This window comes from Castor canadensis, chromosome 6, assembly GCF_047511655.1.
Source record: "Castor canadensis chromosome 6, mCasCan1.hap1v2, whole genome shotgun sequence".
Taxonomy (NCBI): Eukaryota; Metazoa; Chordata; class Mammalia; order Rodentia; family Castoridae; genus Castor; species Castor canadensis.
In genome coordinates this window covers 81,582,814-81,609,869 of record NC_133391.1, presented here as the reverse complement: position 1 = coordinate 81,609,869, position 27,056 = coordinate 81,582,814, and the positions used below count along the sequence as shown (strand labels likewise).

Here is a 27,056-nt window from a genome sequence, read left to right as displayed (position 1 = left end):
ACTTTTCCCAAAAAAAGAATTTTTTTTAAATCTTGTATTGTCAAATGTGGTTTGAAACTAACGATCTTTAGGCAGGTGCTCTACCATTGAGGTATACCACCCCACCTCCAAAATAACCATTTTTACATTTCCTAAACCCTTCTATCTATACTGTATTAAATGCCCCTAAATAAAACACAGCATACTTAATAATATCTTGATATGCCTTAATAATGCATTTTAATACATTTCCCAGAAATTGTGGAGGTGGGTTACTATAATGACCAATTAATAAACTGTAAATCAGGTGGTTCTGAATTCATTACTTTCAACTAAATTAAAAGAACTCAATTGAGTGATCTGAGAAACTCTGTTCTCAGGAGTATAATAAAAAGTGCAGGTTTGAAGTGAAAATTATGACTACGTTGTGTTTTGTTTGAGGTACCTAAGAGATTACTAAAAATTATTTTAAATGACAGATCAGTCAAGGATTTTTGGCATCTAACATAGGAGTGCAAGGAATTGAGTGATCTTCCTTTATTAAAACTCATTTTCTATTTAAATAAACAAGGTAACAGTGTTTACATCTATAAAACAAAAATGAGTCATAAAAGTATGGCTGAGCCCTATCTTACTCAGGAACATATTATAATCTTCCATCCAGGGATATATGGACTAATGAAGAAGAATAGCCCTATTCATTTCATTAAAAGATGCATTTCCAAAAAATTCTTACTTTCTATGCTTAATAATTACTAAAATGAATAATATTTGGTTGCTTTACTGAATTACATGGTAATAACTACAATTAAACTCACTAATTAAGCACTGAATAACTAGGTGCTGAAAATGCCTTTGGTAGGAAAAGTTTCCATTTGTGGTAATCAAGTATGACAATCTCCCTTTCTTTTTTTTTGCAATAGGACTCACATTATCACTTGCATACAGTTTACCAGTCATTGTGGGTATTTGCAGAATATACAATCTCAAAAAGTGAAATCTCAAAATACATTATACAATACAAAATACCATTACTCCTGGCAGAGAGTACAGAGTTGAGCCTGCCTGCTGGTGGCAAGTATCGTTTTTTGTTCAGTAATACTCAGAGCATCTGCAGATAGCATCACATGCACAAGCCTCTACAGAGTTAGAATGTAAGAGAATCAAAGACAAAATCCTGATGAATTCTCGACATTTTATGGTATAGACAAAGAAAGGGTCATCATAAAGACAATGAATAAGTAGAAGAAAACCTGAAAAGAGAAGAACGTGGTATCATTCCGACAAAATGAGAAGATTTCAGGAAGGAGCAAGTCATTAGTGTCAATGCAAGAGGAAGTTCAAATGTGGTAAGGGCTAAGAATGAATCTCAGATTTAGCAACTGGTAACCTGGGAGGAGGCAGTTTCAGTGCATAATGGGTATCAAAGAAGAACTGTAAGAAGTTTAGAAATGAATGGGATCTCAGAAGTAGAGGTAATGAATTTAGACAAGGCTTCCTGGTATTTAGATGTGACACAGGGAGTCAAATACAGCAGTAGACAGAAGAGGGCTTGGAAGTAGAAAAAGGATGGTTCTAAATTGAGACTTGAACATGCCAAAATACTAATGGGAAACAGGGGGTAAAGAATGGGGGAGGTTAGAGCTGCCAGAGAAGCAAAAGGTGGTAAGATTCAGGTCGGAGTTACTGGGACTCTTCCATTGTGACAGGACAGGAAGGGATAGAAAAGCAGCAACTTAGTGTGTTTGAGGATGCGGTGGTCCAGAAGGTGGGAAGTTTCTTTCTGAGTGCCTTGATTGTCTTTGTGAAACAAAGGAAGAAATCACTGGAGGAAGAGGATATTTCTGTTACCCTCATCTGTGTGTCTCATCTTTCCCTATTCCTTGACTTCTGAGATCAAAAGGCAGAAGATCTAGCAGCCTCATTTTCAAAGCCACAATGAACAACATCTTCTCATAAAAGTTCTAGTCATACATAACTTCTTCCTTTGAAGGAGTAATTTGTAAGGGAGCCTCAAGTGCAAACATTAAAATCAGATATGATTACAACCACTACTATTAAAACCACTAGTAGTATTGGAATGCCACATTTATCCTTACTGCTTTCAGTATCAGCAAAACTCTTCAAAAATTTCCAAAGGTGTTTTAAGAGTCTTATTTCATTTTCTCTCTCCTTTCCTCCAGACTATTTCCTTCTTCCTATTCTTAAAAAAATCACCAGCAAGATTCTCTCCCATCCTAGTTTCAACAAGAAAGGTCATTTATATGTTTAACACCTTATAATCTACAAAGAGCTTTCATGCATTCTGATTTATTCTGACAACAATCCTGAGAGTTGGGGGGAAAGACATTTTATTGTCAATTTATGATAAAAGCATTGTTTTGGTTTGGATATGGTTCTAGTATCACCCAATGGTTCACGTGTGGGAAGCTCGGTCCTCAGTACTGGAGGTGAGGGAGAGCCTTCAACAAGTAAGACCCAGTGGGAAGCCATCAGATCATTGAGGAACTGATGCAGTTGTCCTGGGGCCTTGCTTTTCTCTCCAGAGGGTTACTATAAAACAGCTGGCCCCTCTCTCTCACTTTCTGTCTTGCTGTGGGGCCTTTCTCTCCCCTCCCCCTTCCCCCACCATCATAATGCCATCTGCCATGAGGTCCTCACCAGTAAAATGCCAGCATCATGCCCTGGAACCTCCAAAACTGTGAGCTAAATAAACCTCTTTTCTTTATTCCTTACCCAGCTTCGAGAACTTCACTATGTAAGAGAAAACTTAAGTGTCTTGACCATTCACTAGGAGGAGACACAGGCAAATCTATTTTGTGACTACACAGGTAAAACTGTCTGTTCTGCCATATCACACTCCAATTTCAACACCTTCTGAAAATCCCAAAGGTGGCTCAAGTTCCATCCAACCTCAGATTAATTTCAAATTCACCAATTATTTGAAGTGCAGAAACCTGTGCTGCAATTTCGATTCTCTGCCTATCATTAACAGATCTTACCATCCGTCTCCCATAATAAGGAACCTAAATACTTTTGAAGCAGCAGCTAATATTGCTCACACACATCTGGGGAAGCACATGCAGCTCTGATCACAAGGGAACCCTAACCCTCATTATCTGCAGCTGAGAACAGGTGATATTACTACCAGGGAAAATAACTGTTAGAGGCTTCCACCTAATGTAAAGACCCCAAACAATAAAGCTTTATATTTCTACTGACCGAGCTAGAATAAAATTCTCTGCTATACATCCATGAGCATTTGTTGCCTTCTGCTGCTATAACAAATTGCCAAAATCTTGATGTCTTAAGAAAACAGAAACTTGTTAATCTTATAATAAGGTCAGAAGTCCAAAACAAACCTTACTAGGTTAAATCAAAACGAAGACAGAATTGCATTCCTTCTAGAGGCACTAGAAGGAATCCATTTCTTTGCCTTTTCCACCTTCCAGAGGCTGCCTGCAATCCTTGGCTTAAGGCCTCCTGGCAGGAATTGCACCACTTCAACTTCCACTTCCATTGTCATATCTATTGACATTCCCAACTTCCTCTATCACATATCAGGACACCCGTGATTACACTGCTAATCTTCCAGGAAGTTAAGGTCTGTAGAATTTTAGCAAGACAGTCAACCTTTCCAGGCAAGTTCTGGCATACTAGATAAGATCAGGAAACTGTATTTGTCTCTGCTAGGAAAAAATGTTATTTATAACATATGCATATAATTTAAGGTACCTTCCACAGCCTTCAATTTAATCTTTCAGTATAGATTTATGGTTGTGGCATCTATGGAACAGAATTTAGCAAAATTCTGAATTACGTCTCCCTTTCTTTCCTGTGTGCTTTAATGACCACTTGCTTTTAGTAACCTATTCCTTTCTATGGAAACCTACCAAATATGCCCAATTTTTACTCCTATTTTATGAAATGCTCCTGTGAAACAGAGTAAGTTATAGAACTAGCGTGAGAAAAATCACCAGTTACCACCAGCGACAGCATTCCATTTGCCTGCCTCTTCTCATCCTACAACATTTCTGGGGCAAGAGACACTATGCTCAATGTCATGTTCCTCATCTCAAATGACCCAGGGAAGGAAGAGAAGGAAGACTTTACATCAACAGCAGTTGCCTAGGATGAAAAATAAAATGCAAGACAACTATGGTATTTTTAAGGTAAGCATATGAGCATTTTGCACAACAAGGCTGTGTCTATTTGAAGTTAAGATCTTAATTAGACTAATCCAAAAGTCACATTAGTGAATATCCTTTCATTCCTCAAAATCATCACCTCCAAACCTTTCACTGCAAATTTCTTAGTAACTCTGCCATGCAACCAGATAGGAAGATTTTCCAAGATAATCCTGTGAACAACTGGTATCAGAACCAGAAGCCAGAATACCCTTATTACTCTCACTCCATCAGGCTCACAAATGAAAACCCCTACTTGTTTTATTTTAGAATAGCTCAAATCACTTTTAAAACTTAGATAAGCACCTTTTTTTTTCACAATATATATAATTTCCTCTCTTAAAAGATAATAATGCCTGTCACTTCGAGAGACTGTCCACTTTCCTCCGGACACATGGATTCTGCTCTCCTCACAGCATACGTGGAAAGCACTTGCTATGATATGCTTACAGAACAGAAGCCATGGAAACCCTCGCAAAGGGACTTCACACAAAGAAGCTGTGAATCCAGCAACTCTACAAACTTGTGGCAAGAGGAGAAAGAATACAACAGGGATTCTCATGGGAAAATATATTTGAGGTTTTCAAAGTCATTTTCAGTTACAAAGGACCTAAACACCTGAACTACATCTAGACAGGCCAGAGATAGAATGAAATTTACAACCATAAAAACTGGATATGAAGTCATGGTACTCACTGTCTGATGGCTTCTGTCACAGTAACGCAGCCCAAAATAATCTATTTCCACGAGGTTTATGTGACGGAATACATGGTCAAGGACAACAGAACCTTTTGTTGACTTCTGCAAAAATAATTCACAGTTTTATTTTTTAAAACAAGGTATCTTGTCTTTCTCAGTGGGCCACAATCACAGCTCTCATCTGTTATTATCTTCCCTCACAACGGGAGCATTTTTATTACTCCACAGTACTCTCTTTAGATAAGCCTCAATTTCAAAGACAAATGTGATTTAAGGCAAAGTATATTAAAGGAATTGCTTTGGCAAAATAATCTTAAATTGTAGTGTGTCTTAAATTAATATAAGCTTCTTTTCTTATGGTATTGTAAGTTCTCTTCATGAAAATTTCTTCTTTAAATAAAGATAATCCTTTACATGAAGAACATCTAATAAATTCATCAAACACCCACCATTGTTGTTAAAAATCCCACAGTTCTTTCATTTTAAAAAGCAGTTTTCACCTACATCATTATTCTCACAAGTATCTAATACAGAGATACATAAAATTAAAATAACAATAGCCAAAGCCTTTATTTTTCAATCCTCAAGTAACAAACCCACAGATTATGGCTGCTAAAATTAAATGTTCTGAAAACTCCATATTAAGACATTTTACTTGATCTCTTTCACATAAGCATAGACATAAAGGTAACATTTCTTTTTTAAAGACACTTTTATTAGTATACGATAGTTATACAGGAGGTTTCACTGTGACATTTCCATATCACATATATTGTACCCCAGTTTGGTTCATCCCATCCATTATTTTCCCTCTTCTCAAAATGGCTTCAACCTAAATATAACATTTCTTTTGGCAGCTTTTTAAATGCTGCCACTTACCTAAAAATCAAATTACTCTCCTCTTCCCCTCACTACATACACAGATTCTTCAAATTAAGATTCTTGCATACTCAAGACCCTGGGTTCAATCACAGCACCAAAAAACAACAAAAAGATTCTTTTCCTCTGATAAACAATTATTCACACAAATAAAAAAACACTAATCAGCACATACTACTTCACATACCATCTTAATCTTGGAAATGACTCATTTTGCTGGTGTGGGCACAGCACCAGTCAGATCTTCTCTTTCTTTTGCCCTATCACTGGCAGGTATAATGAGTAACAAAAGAAATCCCCAAATCATGCATTATGGCAAAAAAACAGGGCTTTTTTTTTTAATTCATCTTTCCTCAAAGAACAGCCGCTATGCACCTCACCATTTGGGTGAGCATGCAATACTATGTGGCTTTTAGAAACAGACTGCTAACCTAAGGGAAATGTCCTAATTAAGTGTATTATAAAACGGTTGATACAGGTGATAAAAGTAAATTTAAATAAAAGATGGCTTTTGTTACAAATCCCATAGGTATTTTATTTTCCTCTAAATTACATTGCTTACATTTAATTGGTCCAACTTTAAAATCCATTGAACAACTTATTTAAAAACAAAAAGCTCTTCCATGATGGACTTGGAGGTTGTTAGACATTTTCTGCTACAATAACAATGCTACATCCAGTAAATACCTGCTGTGTTCACGTCGCTGTGAACAGCGCTGGGGTGAAAATCATCCACTGGAAGAATATGCACTTACAATTTCCACGGGGAATGCCAAAAAGACCATTACAATCCATTCAATGAGGCCACACTCCCAACCCCTTGCCAACACTTGGACTGAGCAAAAAAAAAAAAGGGGGGGGGGTAGGGGATTTATTTATATTTTCCTGTCTCTAACAAAAGTAAGTGCTCTTTCATATACTCACTAGCTAGCCAGCTGCATTTCCTAGCATTTGGGCTATGCATTCTCTACCCAGAGTTTATGAGCAAATATTCCTGCTATTGTAATACTTGCATAATTTTATTTAGTATATTTAGTTCTTCAGTCCATCTGGAAATTATTTTTGACCTTAGAATAAGGGCCTAACTGTATTTCTGAATGGACAGAAAACTGTGCCACAGCTTACTAAAAAGCCATCATTTCTGTTTTGATTTAAAACCACCTTATCATTTACTAAATCCCCAATTCCATCCTATGGACAGGAATAATACACGAATATTTTAAGGAATTTAGTTTAATATAATTTGCTTGCTATCCATTGTTCTCTTTCAAAGTTGTCTTTGCCAATTCCTAGACATTTTCACTAGAAGAAGTTTATCATCAGCTTGCCAATTTAATAAACAGTTCTACTGAAAATTTGGAATTAAACTGGTTGACAGACTGGATGGCTGGGGACAGGAATGATAGAATATTTACCAAGTAAAATCTATATGGTTTTCTTTTACATGCTTCAAGGAAATTTTATACTTTTTTTTTTCATGTAGGTCTTACAAAATTCTACTTAGGCTTTGTGGTAGGTAAAACTTACAAAATCCCCTTCCCCACCAAAGATGTTCTGTAGTGAACTCTAGAACCTGTGAATGTGATAAAGTATCACTCTAGCAATTGTGTTGTATTAGATGGCACAGTGACCTTAACACAGAGACATTATCAGAGGTACCCTAATCTAATCATATGGGCTCCAGAATACAGAGCACTTTCTCCAGCAGAAGGGGCAGGCAGAAGACACATCAAAGACATTCAGTGCTTGAGAAGAACTCCTTATGTCCTTATCACTTGAAAGATGGAGAGGGAGGCTGTCTGAGAAGCAATGTGAAGTCCAAGGAGCTAAGGTAGCCCCTAGCTGACAGTCAGTAAGGAAAAGAGAATTCAGTACCCAAATCACAAAAATAGGATTCTGCCCACAACCTGAAAGAGGCTGCAGGCAGATTCTTCCCCAGAGTCTTGATCTCCCCCTAAGCAGAGAACCTAACCATGTTGTTCTGGACTTCTGTCTGCAGAACTGAGAGATAGTATATGCTTAAGCCAGTGTATGTGGTCATTTATTCTGCAGCAATGGAAACTAATACAGTCTTATTCTTAGGTATTTCATAGTATTATTTTTATTATACTTTCTGACTGGCTGTTGCTAATGTTATTGGAAAGCAACACAATTTTTTTGACATTGGTCATATTCCTAGCCATCTTGCTAAACTCTTATTAGTTAATAAGAGCTCTGGTTCTTCCTTTACAAAATGCCTCTTCATATTTACTTCTCTTTTCTTATTATGTTGGCTGGGATCTTGGTAGAAGGATCATGGGTAGTTGTGAGAACATGCATCTTTCTCTTTCTGGCTTTATTAGAATGGCTTCTCTATAGATAATCACTCTGACAGCTGCAGGCTTTTCCTGTTCTCACATGTCTACAGCCAGTAAACTTGGAACACTCCTTAATCTATCACTTCCAAAGTCCTCCTGCCCATGTTCTAGGCAATTATTTTCACCTTCAATTGTTTTCTGTTGCCATTCAGGAATTTAATTTCTGACCAACTAAGATATAATTTTCTTATTTTCCAAGCAGCTGTGAAAAATTCTCACACATCTTTTCCTACTTCAAAATATTTCTGGAAGGCCAGGATATAAGGTTCACCTTCCATCTTAATCTCATCTCTCATGGGTTCTTTCTTCCTTCAGACAGAATAGGTTATAACTAAAGCAGGTACAAACATTACTCCACCTAATTTGTCTCTCTTAAGCAAGCAAACAAGAAGTGGTTCATGAACAAAAGAAGAAAGAACCATGCGTAAATGGTAGAGACTTTCTAAAAATATGTAAGTCAAGCCTTCTTTATACAACTATTTTAATGTTCCTATGCTCACTAGAAATGTTGGGCATTTTTCCATACATGTAGTCTACTTATAAAGCATGAAAAAGATCCAATATTCTACTCATGAAGAAAATACACAAAAGCAACTTAGAAAACCAGATCAATAGTTTAGAAAGTATATGGAAATTGCAAAAATTTCATACATAGGAGGAAATCACCATTTTCCAAGTCTATCATTCCAAAAATAACAGAATGTAGTCTGTCAATCCTCTGTGACAGTTTTGCATTTATATGCAATCTGGTGCTGAAAACAGCTTACAAATATTACCCCTTACCATATTTTGTTATCCTTCACAGAGAAACCACAAAGAAAGCATCCAGTGTTATGCAATGAATCCAGTGCTGATCTAAGAAAAAACGTGACACCTCATGATTCCCTCTCCTGCATTCTATGTAGGGGTGTGTCTGCATGCACTGGGAGCAGAGCCAAGGGAGCATCAGAAATGCTGTATTAATGTCACCACTTCAAACAAAAATGCACATGAAAACCTCTTAACTTCTCATCTGTCATGCCATAATATGACAAAGCTCAGAAAGCAGAGATGCCAACAGAGAATTCGCTACTGGGGTGGGGTGTACAGCACCAGCTCACATTTTTGCCAGTCCAACTCTAACCAAGCTTTTACAGTAACTCTTAACCCAATTTGTGTTCCATTGTTATGCCTCCTGTTCTCATGGGAAAAAATCATTCTTCACGTGGATTCTGCATACAAATGACTGGTGGATCTATATTTTGCAGTCAGATGTAAAGTCTTCATATTCATAAAAAAATCACCTTTAAATAAATTAAGAACTGATGGGTAGCGGGGTGCCAGTGGCTCACACCTGTAATCCTAGCTACTTGGGAAGCTGAGAAGGAATATGGTTCGACATCAGCCCAGGCAAATAGTTCACAAGACCTAATCTCCAAAATAACCAGAGCAAAACGGACTGGAGGTTTGGCTCAAGTGGTAGATTGCCTGCTTTGCAAGATTGAAACCCTGAGTTAAGTCTCTCCACCCCCAACCAATAAAAAAAAAAAAATTGATGGAGAACTAACATGAGTGGCAAAGTAAGAATTAAAGTATATTGAGCCAGTTCCAGGATTTACTACTGGAAGAAAGGACAAATAAGTACCATCAAAGATATTGTGAAAGAAACATATGACTTCATTCATTCAAAGTTGAAGTATTTATTACACACCAGCAAATCATTGCTCTCTACAGAATGGGGAAAGTACACTAGTAAATGTCAAAAGAGAAGAAGATGCACCCAGAATATAATACAAAGAGTTGTGATGCGAGAAGCCTTTGACTGCCTGTCAGAATCCTTGAGATGCCCAGGGGTATAGAGTGACTGACAGAAACTTTTAGAAGTGGCCTCTGAAAAGTGAGATAAGGAGAAACTTCATTTCTTGGTTTTCATCAGATTGTCTTTTGTGCATATGACTTGTTACCAGGCACATGTACTATTTATGTAAAAATATTTTCAAGAAAGAAAAAGGATACCAGTAGAAATTAGTCATTACCTTATTTTGCTCATAGAAGCTATTATTTTAAAGAAATGGTCTCTAAACTATAGAGACCACCCAGAGTGGGAGAAAATATTTGCTAGCTATATATCAGACAAAGGACTGATAACCAGAATATACAGGGAGCTCAAAAAACTAAACTCCCCCAAAACCAGTGAACCAATAAAGAAATGGGCTACTGAACTAAACAGAATTTTTTCAAAAGAAGAAATCCAAATGGCCAAAAAACACATGAAAAAATGCTCACCATATCTGGCCATAAAGGAAATGCAAATCAAAACCACACTAAGATTCCACCTCACAGCTGTTAGAATAGCTATCATCAAAAATACCACCAAAAACAAATGTTGGTGAGGATGTGGGGAAAAAAGGAACCCTCATACACTGCTGGTGGGAATGCAAGCTGGTGCAACCACTCTGGAAAACAATATGGAGCAGCAATCACATTCCTGGGGATATACACAAAGGAATGCAACTCAGGTTACTCCAGAGGCACCTGCACACCCATGTTTATTGCGGCACTATTCACAATAGCCAAGTTATGGAAACAGCCAAGAAGTCCCACTACTGATGAATGGGTTAAGAAAATGTGGCATTTATACACAATGGAATTTACTCAGACATGAAGAAGTATGAAATCTTGTCATTCACAAGTAAATGGATGAAACTGGAGAACATCATCTTAAGAGAAGTTAGCCAGGCTCAAAAATTGTATGTTCTCCCTCATACCCAGATTATACACCTAAAGCAAATGCAGTAATATTACTAGACATGGATCACACGCTAAGGCAAGGACACGTACATGAGGAATAGGGAAAGGTAGGAAACCCAAAACTTGAAAGTGTTTGATGTGCCCACTGTAGAGGAGTTAATATAGTAATCTTAAACTGACAGAGGTCACTATGAGAAGGTGCCCGGGAAGTAGTGAAGAGGTCAGGTAGAGATGAATCAATTCGGGTTGTAATACACTTATGCATGGAAGCAATGCTAGGAATCTCTCTGTATAGCTAGCCCTATGTCAAAAAATACTTGTCTTTCTTATTATCTCTTATGTCTTCTCTTCAACAAAATTGGAGAAGAGGGCAGAACAGGTTCTGCCTGGAAGTGAGGGGAGTGGGGGGGGCGGATAGAGAGGGGGTGGGGGGAGGGGGAAGAAATGACCCAAACAATGTATGTACATATGAATAAATGAAAAATGTTTTTTAAAAAAAGAAGAAGCTAGTGTTTTGTGGATGTGGTTCCTGCACCAAGAGCTATTATGTAAAGAAATGTGGAGAGACAAGACTGGAGTATGGTGGTAAGCTATCAACATACAGACCACATTACACACCTCTTCCCCACCCTCACCCCCCAAAAATCACTTCATCAGGACTTTTTAATTCTTTCTGAGCTATTTGTATAGGCAAACCCAACTATTACAGGCCATTATATACCACTGTGAAGGCTACATGCACCCACCCTGAACACGTGAGACAAGGGCTTCATTTTTAAGGCAGACCATTATAGTTTCTTTTAAAATTTAAGGAAAATTTCATTCTTTACTTCTTTCAGTCCTTGGCAAAGGAAAGACATGAATGTAATTATAGTTAGCACTACTCTAGGTTTTCTATTTCTAGAAGAAATTTATGCCCAAATGGGGAATTCATCAAAAAGCTACGAAATAAAACTACAACTACAGCACTTAGCAACATGCCCAAGGAGTTTCTGAAATAGATTAATTAAAAATTTTGTGTCAGGGCTGGTGGAGTGGCTAAAGCAGTAAGAATACCTATCTAGCAAGTATGAGGTCCTGAGTTCAAACTATACTGCCACCAAAAGAAAATTGCATAGACCTCCACCAAAAGTTGAGTAAGAACACAAATATCAAGATAGGAATTCTTCCCATCTCAAGTTTCATAAGGTCTCCATGGGTTTTGGCCTAATGATAATGTTCCTTTGTCTGAACAACTCTGTGGCTCTGTCATGATCAAAACCCCATGGAAACCTGGTCCCCATCCTCTCAACCTCATTGTGACCTCTATGTCGTGCAAGAGATGGACTCTGTTTCCCCTCCCTTTCTCCTGGGGCTGACCTTATTACTCAGCCTAATAAGAGTGATGCCGAGCAGCAGGGAGCCCTTGCTCTTGGAGTCCTCAGTCACTGGGGAATGAAGTCTCTTGCTGAAGAAAGAGGCTTTAAAGGGTGAGAGACTGTGAAGGAAGAGAGGCACACCAGCCCAGTCATTCCACCTACCTGTCTCGGAGTCTTAATCTATTCTACCTTTATTAAGGCTATTTATTACTTCTCTTTCAGAATGTTTAGACATTCTGAAAACAGGTACTGAGGATTACGTTCCACTTCCTTTCTAAATAATTCAATAATTTACAACCAGAAAGAATTCCCTGAATTCCACTAATTAATTTAATTTCAGAATTAATTCCACTGAATTAATACTAAGAGCCAACAAACAAATGAAGAATTTTAATGCAACACTGAAAACATTAAACCTCTCTCCCTATCTCTTATGAGGACTGCCATTTTTCTTGACCATTCAGACTTATGAAAATAAAGAGAAAATGGGTGGTTTCAGTTCCTATTATATCAGCTGATCCACAGCTATTTGGTTTACTTTTAATTGAAAAATTTACATTTGTTTCAGTGATATTGAATTCCAACAGACTCAATATATTCTAAAGGTGGTCAAAGGAATAAGTATCTTATATTTGAAATTTGTAAAATACTAAAAAATAAAAGGACCTTATATTAAATTTTATATATAACACTTATATAGAGAAGTACAATTTTCGTATGCAATAAAGTGAATCTGACAGGAATCTGGGTTTCTAGTATTAGGAAAACAAAAAAACTAAATATGAGATAGTCAAGAAAATAAATAAAAATGAAGCATCTGACCATTCCTAACTCTAGTACAACTTCATTTAAATGCTCCAACATATTAATTTACTTTTAAAATGAGAGTGCATAACTGCCTGCAATATATTTCTGGATTGTGAATTACATACCATGTACCTCAGCAAGTCGAGATAGATTGCTTTCATGCCAAGGACACTGTGGAAAGGACCGAGCTACTAAAGACTTACAGTCTTAGAGAAAGACTGCCAAAGCAGGACAAGCTTATTTGAAAATACCATCAGTGGATCTTTCAACCAGAACAAAGAATACCTCAAATGAGTAATAACACCCTTGCAGATTAACATGACATTACAAACCTGAAAGGCAGGTTTTTGCCAGCTGCACAGAATGGTAACTATTGCATTTGAGACAGTCTATTCCTTCACAAATAAGAAATGAACCCTGCAAATAACTCTTTACTGTTAGGCCCTTCAAAATTCACTCTATCTTCATTTAGTATTTTGAACATAAGAGATTCCAGAATCTCTTGAAAAACATAACTCATGCCAAGCTTTTTAGCTTAGGCACGTTAGGATAAGTAGAGGCATGGAAAAGACATTCCTTAGGCGCCAATGGGAAGTGCTTCTCAGGCACACAACATTAAACACTATCTGATGGTTTTTGACTGACTGTTACTCTCACCCTCATTTGTAAAGAAAACCCTCAGTTTGTCATGAAGAAAATGAGCAAAGTGTGTTTATTTTTCAAGATGTTATTCATATTTTTCATATATGTTAAGTTTTTTCAGACTGATAAACTTTTCTGATTTTAAGGTTTGTTGCTACTTATTGCTAAGTAACAACCTCAAAACTCAGGAGCTTAAAGCAACAATAATTTGCTCATAATTCTAAAATTTGGCCAGAGTTCAGAAAGACAACTGGTATTTGCTGCACCTCGTGTGGGCTAGAGAAGTTCACCTGGGCTCAAGAACCCAATGACTTCATTCCTGTCGCCTGGGGCAGGTAGAACTGCTGGGCTGGCTGGGCCTCTCCCCCTCCCTTTAAGTCTCTCACCCTATACAGCCTCTGTCTCCAGCAAGAGACTTCACTCCACAGTGATGAGGATTCAGACAGCAATGGCAGAGCTGCACAGCATCACTCTTGCTTTGTTGTCATAGGATCAGCCCAGGTGGGAAGGGAGAAGAAACAGTGTCCATTTCTTGACAGAAGGAAGGCCATGTGCCCATAGTGAGTGACTGGAAGAATCACAGGTTGCCATCTTTGTGGACAATCTATTGCAGGTTTCTCTCTCTAAACCTGTTCTAGTCTTTATGATATTTTCCTCCACCCAACTCATTCTCTCTGTAACACTTCAAATTATAGCAAAATAAAAAATAAATGCAAGCACATAAATTTTGTCATCTGAATTTAAAGAAGTATGCTCAATGCCTTCATATACTTTACTGCATTTCATCTCCACATATGCTACGTGAACTTGGGTTTACAGGGGTCGGAGACAATCAACAGTATGACTACATGACAAGGCAGGATTCCAACCCAGACATGGCTGACTCAAAAGATCTGGCTCACTCCATGACACCACTGATCCTCAAAGCAGAGAAGACCTAGAAAACTGTCCATGAAGTCAGAACAATATTCCTGATGTTATTAGTTTGCATTTGTCATTTTTTTCTCTCCTTCTCTTACAAGTAGTTTTCCAGAAGTTAAATGCCATATGCACCACAGAGAACAGAAGCCAGCTGTCTTCTATTACGTCAGATAGTAAAGAGACTGGCAAAAATCTAAAATAATACCACCCTTCTCACTAAAATCGTTTTGTTTTAGCAAACAGCAATTTTTATAAAAGTATTATTCATTAACATGTAATTTTTATAATGAGTTTGTTTACTTAAGGAATTATTTCTTTAAACTTCTCAGTTTTAACTTATAATAACAGTAAATAAATACAGAGATAACCCTCATAAACAAAAGTTCTTTTAGAGTATAGTGGAACTCTGAGACTAAGAAGCTCGAGAATCACTCCATTACACTAAAGACAAAAGTCTATTCTTGATGATACATATTTTGAAACAGACAACGTCCTTGGCTATTTTATATCTGCATAGCCTTGTAAGCCAGCCCTTCTTTATTTTATAGATTAGAAAGCTAAAACCCGAGGGATGAGAGACTTGCCCGCAGGTCACAGGGCCAGCTAACAGTCTAGGAGCAGGTTCAGTGCAACATTATTGCCACTAAACTAGCATTTTCCTCCCCCAGTGTCTTACAAAGTATATTAGAACAGGAATTCACTAAATCTCATCAATAACAAAGTGTAACAAAAAGAAACTCATTCCACAAGAACTCAAAGATGAGATAATAGATATCATTGTTTGACAAAAGAAATCAGAATTCCTAATAACTTCCCAGCTATTTCCAAAACTAATTTAAAGTATACTCTAGTTTCATTAAGTTTGCATTAAATAAGTTAAATCCAAATAAATACAAATGCCTAAAAGACAAGTCAAATTGTCATCACTTGATGTCTTTGACATCTTCAGAAATGTTTCAAAATCATGAAGGTTATAAACTTCAAAAATTAATATTTCTAAATGCAATGTGGTATCCTGGACTGAATTTCAGAACCAGAAAGAATATAAGCAGAAAATTGTTGAAATCTAAAACTAATCCGTACTTTCATTACTAGTATTGTATCAGTATTAATTTCCTGTCTATAACAAACACAACATGGTCCTAGAAGATGGCAACATTAGGGAATGCTGAGTGAAGGGTATTTGGGAACTAAATCCTTCAACTCATCTGTAAATCTAATTGTATCTCAAAATAAAAATTCTTTTAGAAAGTAATTTGGAACTTAAAAATCTATTCTTTACAGGTCAGAGACCAAAAAAACAGGCATTTACATAACAGAGCTTTCCTTTTAAAGAAAAGAAAATGGATTTCGTATCATTACGATGAAATCTTTGATAATTCATTAACAACCTGGCTTTATTCAGGTCATTCAGATGATTATTCTCCACGCTCACAGCCTTACAGAGCAGGAAAGCCTATGTTAAGCCAAGGATCTCGGTTTTAAGAACACATTCCCTCACTTAAGATATGGTTATTTGAACTCTAATCTGAATGATGAAAAGATTATATTTCATAATCTTTAAATGTACTATTTAGTATTGACAATTATAAATTCATATTAAAAACCGTTAACATTGCATTTTATACAGAAGGTTTAAGAAAAAGTTTTTAACTCCCTTCATCTTCTACTCATAATGCTTTCAAGTTGTAGTACAAAAAAGGTTGCTACAATTTTTTTTTTTACTCTCTTCTCAAAAGATGGGGTCTAATTACCCTCTCCTTGATTCCGGGCTACCCTTATGACTGCTCTCACACATAGAATTTTGCAGAAGTGGTGCTAAGCCATCAGTTCCAAACTAGTTTTTAAGCAGCTGGTTGCTTCCTCATGTGTGTCTGGAATCCTGAATTACTATAAAAGAAATCTAACTACCCTATTAAAGAGCCCATGTCAAGAGACCAGGAAAATACAGAAGTGGGGACCTGCAGAGCTGAGACTTTCACAGGTCCTTTCCAGGCATCAGGCCTGTGAATGGAGGCATTATAGCCACCCCTCCTCCCCCAGACCATTCTAACTACTTGTTCAACACCAACAAGTGTTCCCAGTCAATGCACATAGAGGAGTGTCAGCCAGTCAAGACTTGCTCATTGTCCTGAGCTGAAAGTCGTATGAGATAATAAATTGTCTGCTGTTCTAAGCCACTACCATGCAACCTTAGATCACTGATGCTCAAAGTAAATGTTCTCAGCCTACAAATATAGTTCTCCACAAGGATGAAACTAGGAAAACAAGCATGTTGAATTAGAAAACACCAAAAAATTAATGAGGAAGTATCAGAAAAGCCCAAGTTCAGGGACACTGAACAAAATACCTAGCCCAGTCTCCTCAAAAATACTAAGGTCACAGGCTGGTTGTCCATAATCTCAGCTATTGAGGAACCAGAGATAGGAGGACTGGATTCAAAGCCAGTGTGGGCAAAAATCCAAGACCTTACCTGAAAAATAAAGAAAAAAAAAAAAAAAGGTTGGCGTTATAGCTCAAATGGTAGAGTACCTGCCTGGCAGCATGAGGCCCTGAGTTCAAACCCCAGTCCCACAATGAATAAATAAATAAATAAATAAATAAGTCACGAAGGTAGTTAAGTCACTAGTCTAGGTTGAAGGAGCCTTCAAAAAAAAAAATTGGAAAATGCAATGAATAACCCTAGACTGGATTATTTTGATCTAAAGGACAATATTGAGACAACTGAAAGAATCTTCATTGGCTCCATGGGTTAAATGGCTGTACTGAATTTAATTTCTTGATACTGATAGTTGTGTCACGATTACATAGCAGGGTTGGGGATTAATAAATATGCACTAAGGCAATCAGGAGTGATGAGTCCATGTTGCCAAGTCAGGCATCTGAGGTGGCACCCAAAGTACAGTGACTGAAGAGCTAAAGGGTAGTGACCTCCAGTTTCCTGAAAGACCTTGAGAAAAAAAAAGGGTCACGGGGATTTCATGACAAAGAGACCCCAGAAGCAGGGCAGATGCCTTGGAAACTCAACATTGTGAGCTAGTTTATGTCAGGGCACTAAAGGGAGAGATGATTGAAAAAGCTTGGAACCACAGAAGAGACACCAGGGCCAGAGAAATTGGAACTGGTAATAGACACTCCCAGATTTGGGCAGGAAAACGGATGGGTGCTGGGCAGGGAGGACAGGGCTGGAAGAGAAAAGGCCATGAAAAAATGGCTCCCAAAAGGATCTTCCCAACCTGCTTTTCTGCCTGCCTTCTCTGCAGTAACACAACTACTGCGTGTTTTGTGCAAAAGATGTGTTCCTTAAGGCATTTCATAATCTAAAACTCATTTCTCCATAGGAGTAACAGAAAAACTTTCCATTTAGGTTTTAGAGGTTCTGACTGCTGACTCCCTGAAACATCTGTAGGATTGCTGACTAGATAAAGCCAGTCAAGTTTATTGCTTACAGCACTAAAACAGACTGCTACATTCAGCATTTGAAGGAGGGAGGGCAAAGGTAGGGAATATATGGGGATTTTTAGGGTTTGGTCCAAGGCAGGTTGTTCACTGCAGGGTCATGGAATTAGACAACATCTTTGATAAAATTAAGATTCGTGAGGCTGAGCAAGGAGTGTTTAATAAGGAGCACTGAGTTCTCTATTCAGATAAATAGATTCTCGGAATGTTCTAAAACAGCGAAGTTATTTGTAACTTCATATTCTTGAGTAAGTCTCTTAAAATAGTAAAGTTATATTAATGTAGACAGTCGAACAGTAAAGTCACACTGATAAAGGTAGTAAGATGTGTAGCTGCAAATGAACTGGGTTCTCACTGTAAGTATTTTAGCAAGCCTACACATGTGTCTTCCCCCACCCCATTAGAACTACCTGAGCTTGCTGAGATCCCTTGAAACGTGAGGCTCTGAGTTCAAACGCCGGTGCCACAAAAATAAATAAATAAAGCAGTACAGCAAGACTACAGGTCCGAGGCATCTGAAGGGCAAGCCAGGGACCTAGTTTTCCCCTAGCTCTGCCGCTGACTCACTGCAGTCAGGCAGGCTGCTTAACCACTCAGGTTTCAGCTTTTCATTTGTGAAAGGGGATATCTGAACTAAATCAAGGTTCTTTTTACCTGTGGCATTCCATGAATATGGAAGAAAAGTATAGATCAAAAGGTTTGGAAATTGCCACTCTCTCCCTCCCTCTCTACGTACATTAACATCCCCAGGATCTGGTCATCCAATCAGTTCCATATACACAAACACAATCCACTTCGGAGGCATGCCCAGCCCTGCACCCAGGAAGAAATGCCATCAGGATTGTCACAACACACAAATAGTTTGCTGGAGCCCCTTCACCAAACCAGGCCCTCCTGGCTTCATGGATAGATGATAAATTCCCTAGGGAATTATGGGTCAAGCTGCAAATCAAAATATGTTTAAGTAGGAAATAATTCTTTTAATCTCAAATTTCTGAAAAGACGTAAAAAAGAAAGTCTACTATTAGAACAGAAGTTTTACAAATGGGCTTTGTCTTTGCAAGCTCTCTCAAGCCATCATGCCTCTCAAGACAGAGCCTTGTTCCAATGCAGCTACTTCATTAACTACTCCTTATTTCAGCCTCCCAAGCAGGATATGGTATGTGCCAGGTCGTACTGCAGAAGGCCACTGAGTTCTCTGAACTCACCACTCTCCTAGGCTTTCATTCTTATTTCCTTTATTCCTTCTCCTGCTCTCTACTCTTTAAGAATCTGCCAATGACTAAAGCCACTTATACACCTACACCATGTAAGTTCTACATTTAACCAAAAATCTTCAGAGGCAAAAAAGCACTATATTCATTCAACAAGCAAGCATGAACACCTACCATGCACTGTGCCAGACTTCAAATTCTTCATTTTACCTGCAGACTGATAAAGCAACAGTATCCTCAATTTTTTCGGTGGGGAAACGAGGGCTCAGGAAGGTCAACTAAGTGACTTGGAAAAGCCAGGAAACAGAAAGTGCTAAAGTGCAAAAGCAAGCCCCAGTCTCCCAAGTTCCTAGTTCCTCCTGAAGATGATGTTAGGACTCAGGACAGTGTTTCCCACTGGAATAGTAAGAGAAAATAAAAATAGTAAAAGAAAATAAATTGAAGACATTATGGAGTCAAATGAACCTTTTTTAAAGAAGAAACACCCCATGCTTAAATTCAATGATTCTAAGAAATATCATCTAAAAGTTCTCTCAAGGACACACTAATGTCAAAACTACCTACACCTACTCAATATGACATAGTTGTTTCTCTTGTAATAAGAATCACAAACTAAAAACACTGACTATACACAGAAACACCTTGAATATAGTGAACACTCAATTATCCTGAATAACAGAAAAAAAGAGGGGGAAGGGAGGGAGGTAGGCAGGCAGGACTGGATTACCAGTGGGGTTTACTGTCCAAGAATCTACTCTTCATCTGCATCATACTTCTACAAATTTATATGCCGTCTCCATTATGCATTTATTTTGTTTCTGGTTCATCTTTTTGCATCTTTTTCTAATATTTGGGCAAGACAGCCTAGCTGTTATTTATTTAGGAGACAGGGTTTCTCTGTATCGCCCAGGCTAGTCTCTAGTTCTCCATCTTCCTGCCGCAGCCTCCCCAGTGCAGGGTTTACAAGTGAACACCACCAGGCCCACTGGTCCTTTTAGAAATGCCATGAAATACTGGGGGTAGAGGGAAGGTTAAAAAAAAAGAATATGGACAAAGGTTTGTATTCCTGAATAGTAACAGGATATATACCTGATAACCATTTTTTCACTGGTTATAGCTAAACTTATTTTTGGAGATGAAATTATTTTGGATATTGTTACGTAAGGAATGATATGCCCCAGAGTCAATAAACAACCACAGTGAAGACTAGAACTCATTTCTCTTGAGTGCTCAGTGTTTGTCAAGCTCACTGATTTAAAATGCCATTCAGCTTAATCCTCTGTAAAACATCCAATATGCACCTAAAAAGGCTATGAGAAAATCAAATTTGTATTATTCTAATTTTATTTTACCATTCACTTACTTTTCAATGCCTGAAATTTTTAAACTTACTCATCCTCAATAGCAAAGTACCTAATAAAACTGTTCAATTCCTTGCAATTTTTGGTTAAGTATTTTATACATTGGAAGGAAACCTAAAGGCACAAAAAATAATTTATTATTTAAAGTTTACACAAAAAAATTGAATTGTTTTACAATGAGAATCACCAACTGCTAAATCACAGGTTTTGAAAACTTAGATTTTCCTGTGGCACTTTTTAAAACAAAGTACATCCTGTTTATCCATTCTAAGGGAGTTTTCCAAAAATCACAGTGAAATGCTGATAGGAGACATGGGCTTGGTTTCAAAGCAACTTGAATTACATGTGCATAACCAGCCCGAACCTGTGAGAACTGGGCAGTCCCTTACAGTAGCTACTTAACTAGTGTGAATTGAGTCCTTGAAATGTGGCTGGTCCTAATTGAGATGTAATATAAGTACAAAATACATCAACTATGATATACTGTAAGAACTTTGGTAAATGTCACAATGTACCCCCGTACAACAGTAGTACATATAATAAATAAAGATGGAAAGAACAAAGGAATGGGGATCTAGCCTTTCTATTAAAAAAAAAAAAAAAAGGGGAAGATCTCTGCTTATTTATTGAATAAGTTTTGCTCAAATTATTACTTATACATTCCATATCAAAACAGTTAAAAATAAATATATGCCTTTATTATTAACAATCTGCAACTCCCTCAAGTTTCCATTTGTTCTGTGATAACAATAATTTTTTCTTATGAAATTTTGCTTACAAATGCAGCTATCACGTTAAGAAAGAATAAATCACTAAAAAATAAAACTACAAAACACATTGCTGCATTTTAAAGCATATGAAAAACAAAACTTTTATATTGGTGACATGTTGAAATAATATTTTAAATATATTGGGTTAAAGGAAATGTGTTATTAAAATTAATTTCCTTTTAACAACTTTTTAACACATTATTTAACAATAATGTGGATATTTAAAAATTACATGTATGGTTCATATTGTATTTTTATTGGAAAATGAAAATAAAAAGTTTTGTTGCTAAGGGAACACAACTACAGATAGCCAGCAGCCAAAGTTAGGAAAAGGATGCTGCTAGTCCTGATTACTAATTCTTTTATTACAAATGCTCCATACTTAGCCCTAACTCTGCTGTTGGCTAGCTGGATGAACTGAAATTGCCACAGTTCTCTCTGGCTCGATGGCCTCATCTTTAATCCTGGAGCACATCCGATCCCAACTCATCATTTTACACAATGAAGATGCTGAGATCCCACATTTCCTGCCTCCTGGCAGCTTCACCAGACAACTTCACCATTCTCTTCCTTTCTGATTTTATCTGTTCAGTGGTCCCAAATACATCTCTAATCCAGAGACTGTCCTGCAAAAAAAAGTCTATGTCTCTCTTGACAGGAAAAAGAAAGTGTGGATGGATGTGAGAAGACCTACCCCACCATGAGGGAAGCACTTTCCACAGCCCCACCCTCTCCTCGGCTAAAGGTAACAAGATCCTTCCAAGCAAGGCAGGTGGTCCATAGGGTTCTCTGCTATATGAAAGGGATGGCATCTTCACAGGTCTAGGCAAGGCTGTCTGACCTTCAGCGAGTCTACTGAATCACTTTCAAACTCAGTGTCCTTAATTGCAAAAGGAATTAGTAACATCTGTCCAGCCCACATCACAGGCTGTCTTGGAAGCTAAAATAAAACACACCTGGAAGCTCTCTTTAACAGCATCCGGCACCACATAGATGGTTCAGGTCTTGTTACTACCACTAAATGCTAGAGGCACAAAACCACAGCCTCCATATTGTGTTAAACAGGCTCTGCAAAACTCAAAGAAGACAATTAGGCACATTTCAATAATTTGCTAAATTAATGTTAAAGGGAATAAAAGAATTGATGCAGCTTTCACATTTTTTAAATTAAAAAAAGGAGCAAGATGCAGAATATTAGTAGCTACAACTTACATCCATCTGTATTTACTAAGTAGCAGGCATTGTTCTAAGTTCTTAACATTATCAAATTCAACCACAACTCACATCGCAGCTGAGGAAACTGAAGCACAGAGGGTATGGGAAGGAGTAGACACAGGTTCTGAACACATACATCTGACTCTGCACCCCCAACCTGCAACTGTGTGGTCCTGCTCTAATGCACAGAGGATTCTCTTTTTGTTATAATAATAGTTTAATAATAGTTTAATAGTTTGTTTAATAATAGTTTTGGGTCTGTGTATCAGTATAAGTTAACATACCCTAGTTTCTCTTCAGATGGTATAAATCTTTCACCTTTTTTCAGTATATGTTAACATACACGTTTCTACATAGATTTAGAAGATATCAATAGTGATCACCTTTGAAGAGAACAGCAGGGTGCAGTGCAGCCAGAGAGAAGGGCTTTCCCTCTTTATAAATTCCTACACTATTTTGATTTCCTGACCTTGTGCAGCTTGTTAAGGTCAACAGGCCTCTTTAAGGAAGGGATTCACCTTCACCTTTTCAACATGCTTAGAGAGCTACCTTTCCATTCTTACAAATCCTTAAACCAACACAGTAGAGAAGCTAAGGACTGTGTTAAGTAAACCCAAATTAGAATTCCAGTTCCTGCTACTTAAGAAAGTGGATTTGGCGGTGGCGGGGGGGGGGGGGGGGGGGGGCAGTTAAACAAGGGTTTGAACTCAGGACTTCATGCTTGCAAAGCAGGAGCTCTATCACTTGAGCCAAACTTCCAGTCCGAAGTTCCGGCTACTTAACACCCATGTGAACTTAGAAAAGTTCTTAACCCTCTGTGCCCAACTTCCTCATAGGTTTATTTTGCAGACTGACACAAATCAAGAACCTAGCCCCAAATGGGTGCATTACCATCACTCAAAAACATTACTGCCACCCCCACCAACTACTCAAATCTGGTGGGTTTACACATAAATCAGTGGGGAAGTTTTGACCCTTTATCACCAGATCAACAACCCAAACAAGAGATTAACCTCCAACTCCTGTGTTCCATGCTAATAACTGCAATGGGGCATCCCCCACTCACCTAAGCTTCCTCTAGCATGAGAGAAGTCAGGGTACCCTGGGTAACATTTCCTGGCATAAGGTCCTCAGAAACATTAGGTATCCAAGATCAGAGCAGCTGAGGGCACTAGGTGAGAGCCACCAAGTGGGGCCTTTTGGGTACCATTGCTGCACCCCAAGTATCAGAGCAAAGCCTTTGGCCCCCACCCTGTACTACATGAGCAGGACGTCAGATCCTCACAACTCAACTCAGCAGGTGGTTTGGGAGGCAAGGGGAGGTGTCTCAGCCCCCAGGAGCAAGCAACCATTAGTCTGTCAACCCACATGGGCAGCAGCAGCTGGCACACTCCCAAAGGAGATGTGCTGTCCATGGTCCACATATCTTTTTTTTTTTTTACACAGAGTCTCACTATGTAGTCCACACTCTCAGTCCTTCTGCCTCAGCCTCCAGAGTGCTGGGATTACAGGTATGCACCACCATGCCCCAGGACTTGCATCATTCCATCACTTTAAAATACCAATCTCTCCCCTTCCACTGAGAGCCATCCAGGAGATTGCCAAGGGCAGTCAGGGGCGAGAGTCACAAGCACCATGTCTTGTTAAGAAATAACTCTCACCAGGTTACTCCAGAGGCACCTGCACACGCAAGTTTATTGCAGCACTATTCACAATAGCCAAGATGCCCCACTACTGATGAATGGATTAAGAAAATGTGGTATTTATACACAATGAAATTTTATGTAGCCATGAAAAAGAATGAAATCTTATCATTCACAGGTAAATGGACGGAACTGAAGAACATAATTCTGAGTGAGGTTAGCCTGGCCCAAAAGACCAAAAATCCTATGTTCTCCCTCATATGCAGACATTAGATCAAGGGGAAACACAACAAGGGGATTGGACTTCGATCACATGATAAAGCGAGAGCACACAAGGAAGGTATGAGGATGAGTAAGAAACCCAAAAAACTAGATAGCATTTGTTGCCCTCAATGCAGAGAAACTAATGCAGATACTTTAAAGCAACTGAGGCCAACAGGAAAAGGGAACGGACCCAGGAACTAGAGAAAAGGTTAGTTTGAGAAGAATTAATTTAGAAGGTAACACACATGTACAGGAAATCAATGCGCATCAACTCCCTGTATAGCTATCCTTATCTCAACTAGCAAAAACCCTTGGTCCTTCCTATTATTGCTTAAACTCTCTCTTCAACAAAACTAGAGATAAGGGCAAAACAGTTTCTGCCTGGTATCGAGGGGGTGGGGCGGAGAGGGAGGGCAACGGGGTGAGGGAGGGGGTGTGAAGAAGGGGGGAAAAATGATCCAAACAGTGTATGCACATATAAATAAAAGAATAAATAAGGAAAAGAAATAACTGTCACCAAGCAGATCCACCACAAACTGGGTGAACCAGGAACAGAAACCGAAAAAGAAGAGCATGGGGGACCTGGCAGGAGAACCAACAAGGAAAGCAAAGGTATTCTCACCCTCTGCTCCCAAGCTCAAGGATGAATTTCCAACACTACTGCAGAGCCCTGCCTCTGAAGATCCCTCTTCAGAATCTAAGGATAGTAAGAGGAGTACATCAGTTCCTATACCAAACTGTCTTGTCACCTTTCCTTATTCTACTCTTTCTATTTTTTCAACTCTTCTTGCTGAAACACAACCTTCGGTGGGGTAATACAACTTCCATTACTTGAAGTCATTTTCTGGCTTGGGGACCACACAGAACCTTGACTCCTCCTTTAACTTTGTCACTGTTAGTGAGAAAAGATCTACAATGAAATAAATTGCTTGTCAGTTTCTATTTTTACAAGACCATAATAAACTCTTGGGTGAAGAGAGATGTATGGCGCTATTGCTCCTGAGTGATACTCCAGACCCCCACTCTTCCAGTCCCCAATCTGGAAATACTTTTCTTTTTCCATCCATTTTCTTTCTTTTCCTTCTTCCTTTGCACATTCTTTCTTTCCTAAGTCCTATATTTGATTGATAACAAGTTATATTTTATGCCCTACTGACAATTCTCAGACTAACAGAAGTTACCAAAAATATAGTTAAAATTACCAAGTGAAAATATGCACAGATGTGACAGAACAATTACTTTTTTAAATCTCCCCTTGTTTCCAAAAAGCACATTGTTGCTTTTGTAAGCACTGCTTCTGTACTTTATGGCTCTTTGTAAATGCTGACAGGCTTTCTTCCTCTACTGTTTTGAAAGCAACTCAACCTATCATCAAGAGATCAGTGTCCACCTGGGCATGGTGGTACACACCTAAAATCCCAGCACTCAGGAGGCTGAGACAGGAGGATAAAGAATCCTGTCTCAAAACAAAACAAAAGAGATCCATGTCCCAAGTTTGGTGAAAGTTTCTTCAGAGATTCAGATCACACACTGCATGTGGTGTAGGAAGAACAAAAAAAATGGTGGGTATTGATTTTTAAACACAACTCATGTTTTTTGAAGATATTATAGAGTCCCCAATGCCTGTAAAAGCTAAAAAATACTGAAAACATTAGTGGCCACTCTGCTGATCAATAGCTCCCTAATTGCAGGACCTTTTTTTTTTTTTTCTCCATCAGTTAAAATGGAGTCCCCCTCAAAAGGCTTACAGGGGATCACAGCTTGGGAAAGAGTCTCTGAGAAGCTGCACCCTGAGCACACTGAATTTCTCAGCAAGACTCCAATTCCTCCGGGTTCTGCTGGGCCCTCTCCTCTAGGAACTATATTGGGGGTAGGGGAGGGAGGAGATGTCAAGAAGGGGGAAGAGAAGGCGGCAGGAAGGTGCATGTCAATGCATGCTGACCCCACAAGCCAATTAAGGAGACACACCGCTGGTCTCCATGGGAAGCTGCAGCCAGCCCACAAGGATAATGGTTATGACACCAAGCACCAGGAGATGGGGTGTGGATGAATATTAAACAAACACACACACACGCAGACGATGCTGTGTTTGCAGCCCTGATGCTCAGAAATGGATGGATTGGCCCATAAGGGGAGTACATGTCTCCCTGAAATTACCTCTTCTGGTCTCCCCTACAGTCCTCCAAGCATGCATTGTGAGCCCTGCAACCCCCGCCACCACCACACACACACACTGCTACAAACTGACAGGTCTGATGCCACTTTTCCAAGACACATGTCACTAGCTCTCTTTTTGCATAAATGTGTCTCTGGCAAGCCGTCTGTCTACAAATCCTCTGATTTGCCAGGAGGGATATCACACTGAATTATTCTATGCTCACACTCCATGTTGTTACCCTGAGAGTGTACAGAAAGCACTTGCTCAGCACCCACTTCAGGTCACCTAAAGGCTGCAATGCATCATCAACCATCAAGTTTATGAAAACGAGAGGAGAGACCTGGGTGTTTCACAGGTGACTTACTGGGCAAAGCCAAACATTAAACTTCAGCAGAGAAAAAAACAAATTTAGG

At 38.5% G+C, this 27,056-nt stretch overlaps 1 protein-coding gene across 3 annotated transcripts in view; it reads right to left on the bottom strand.

Moving 5' to 3' along the window:
* Positions 1 to 27,056, bottom strand: part of Epb41l4a (erythrocyte membrane protein band 4.1 like 4A) — a 204,919-nt gene that overhangs the window by 120,977 nt on the left and 56,886 nt on the right. For all 3 annotated transcript variants that reach the window (XM_020186298.2, XM_020186300.2, XM_020186299.2), the window contains one exon: positions 4,863 to 4,967. In XM_020186298.2, coding sequence (XP_020041887.1) covers positions 4,863 to 4,967 — 105 coding nt within the window. The remainder of the gene's footprint in view (positions 1 to 4,862; positions 4,968 to 27,056) is intronic.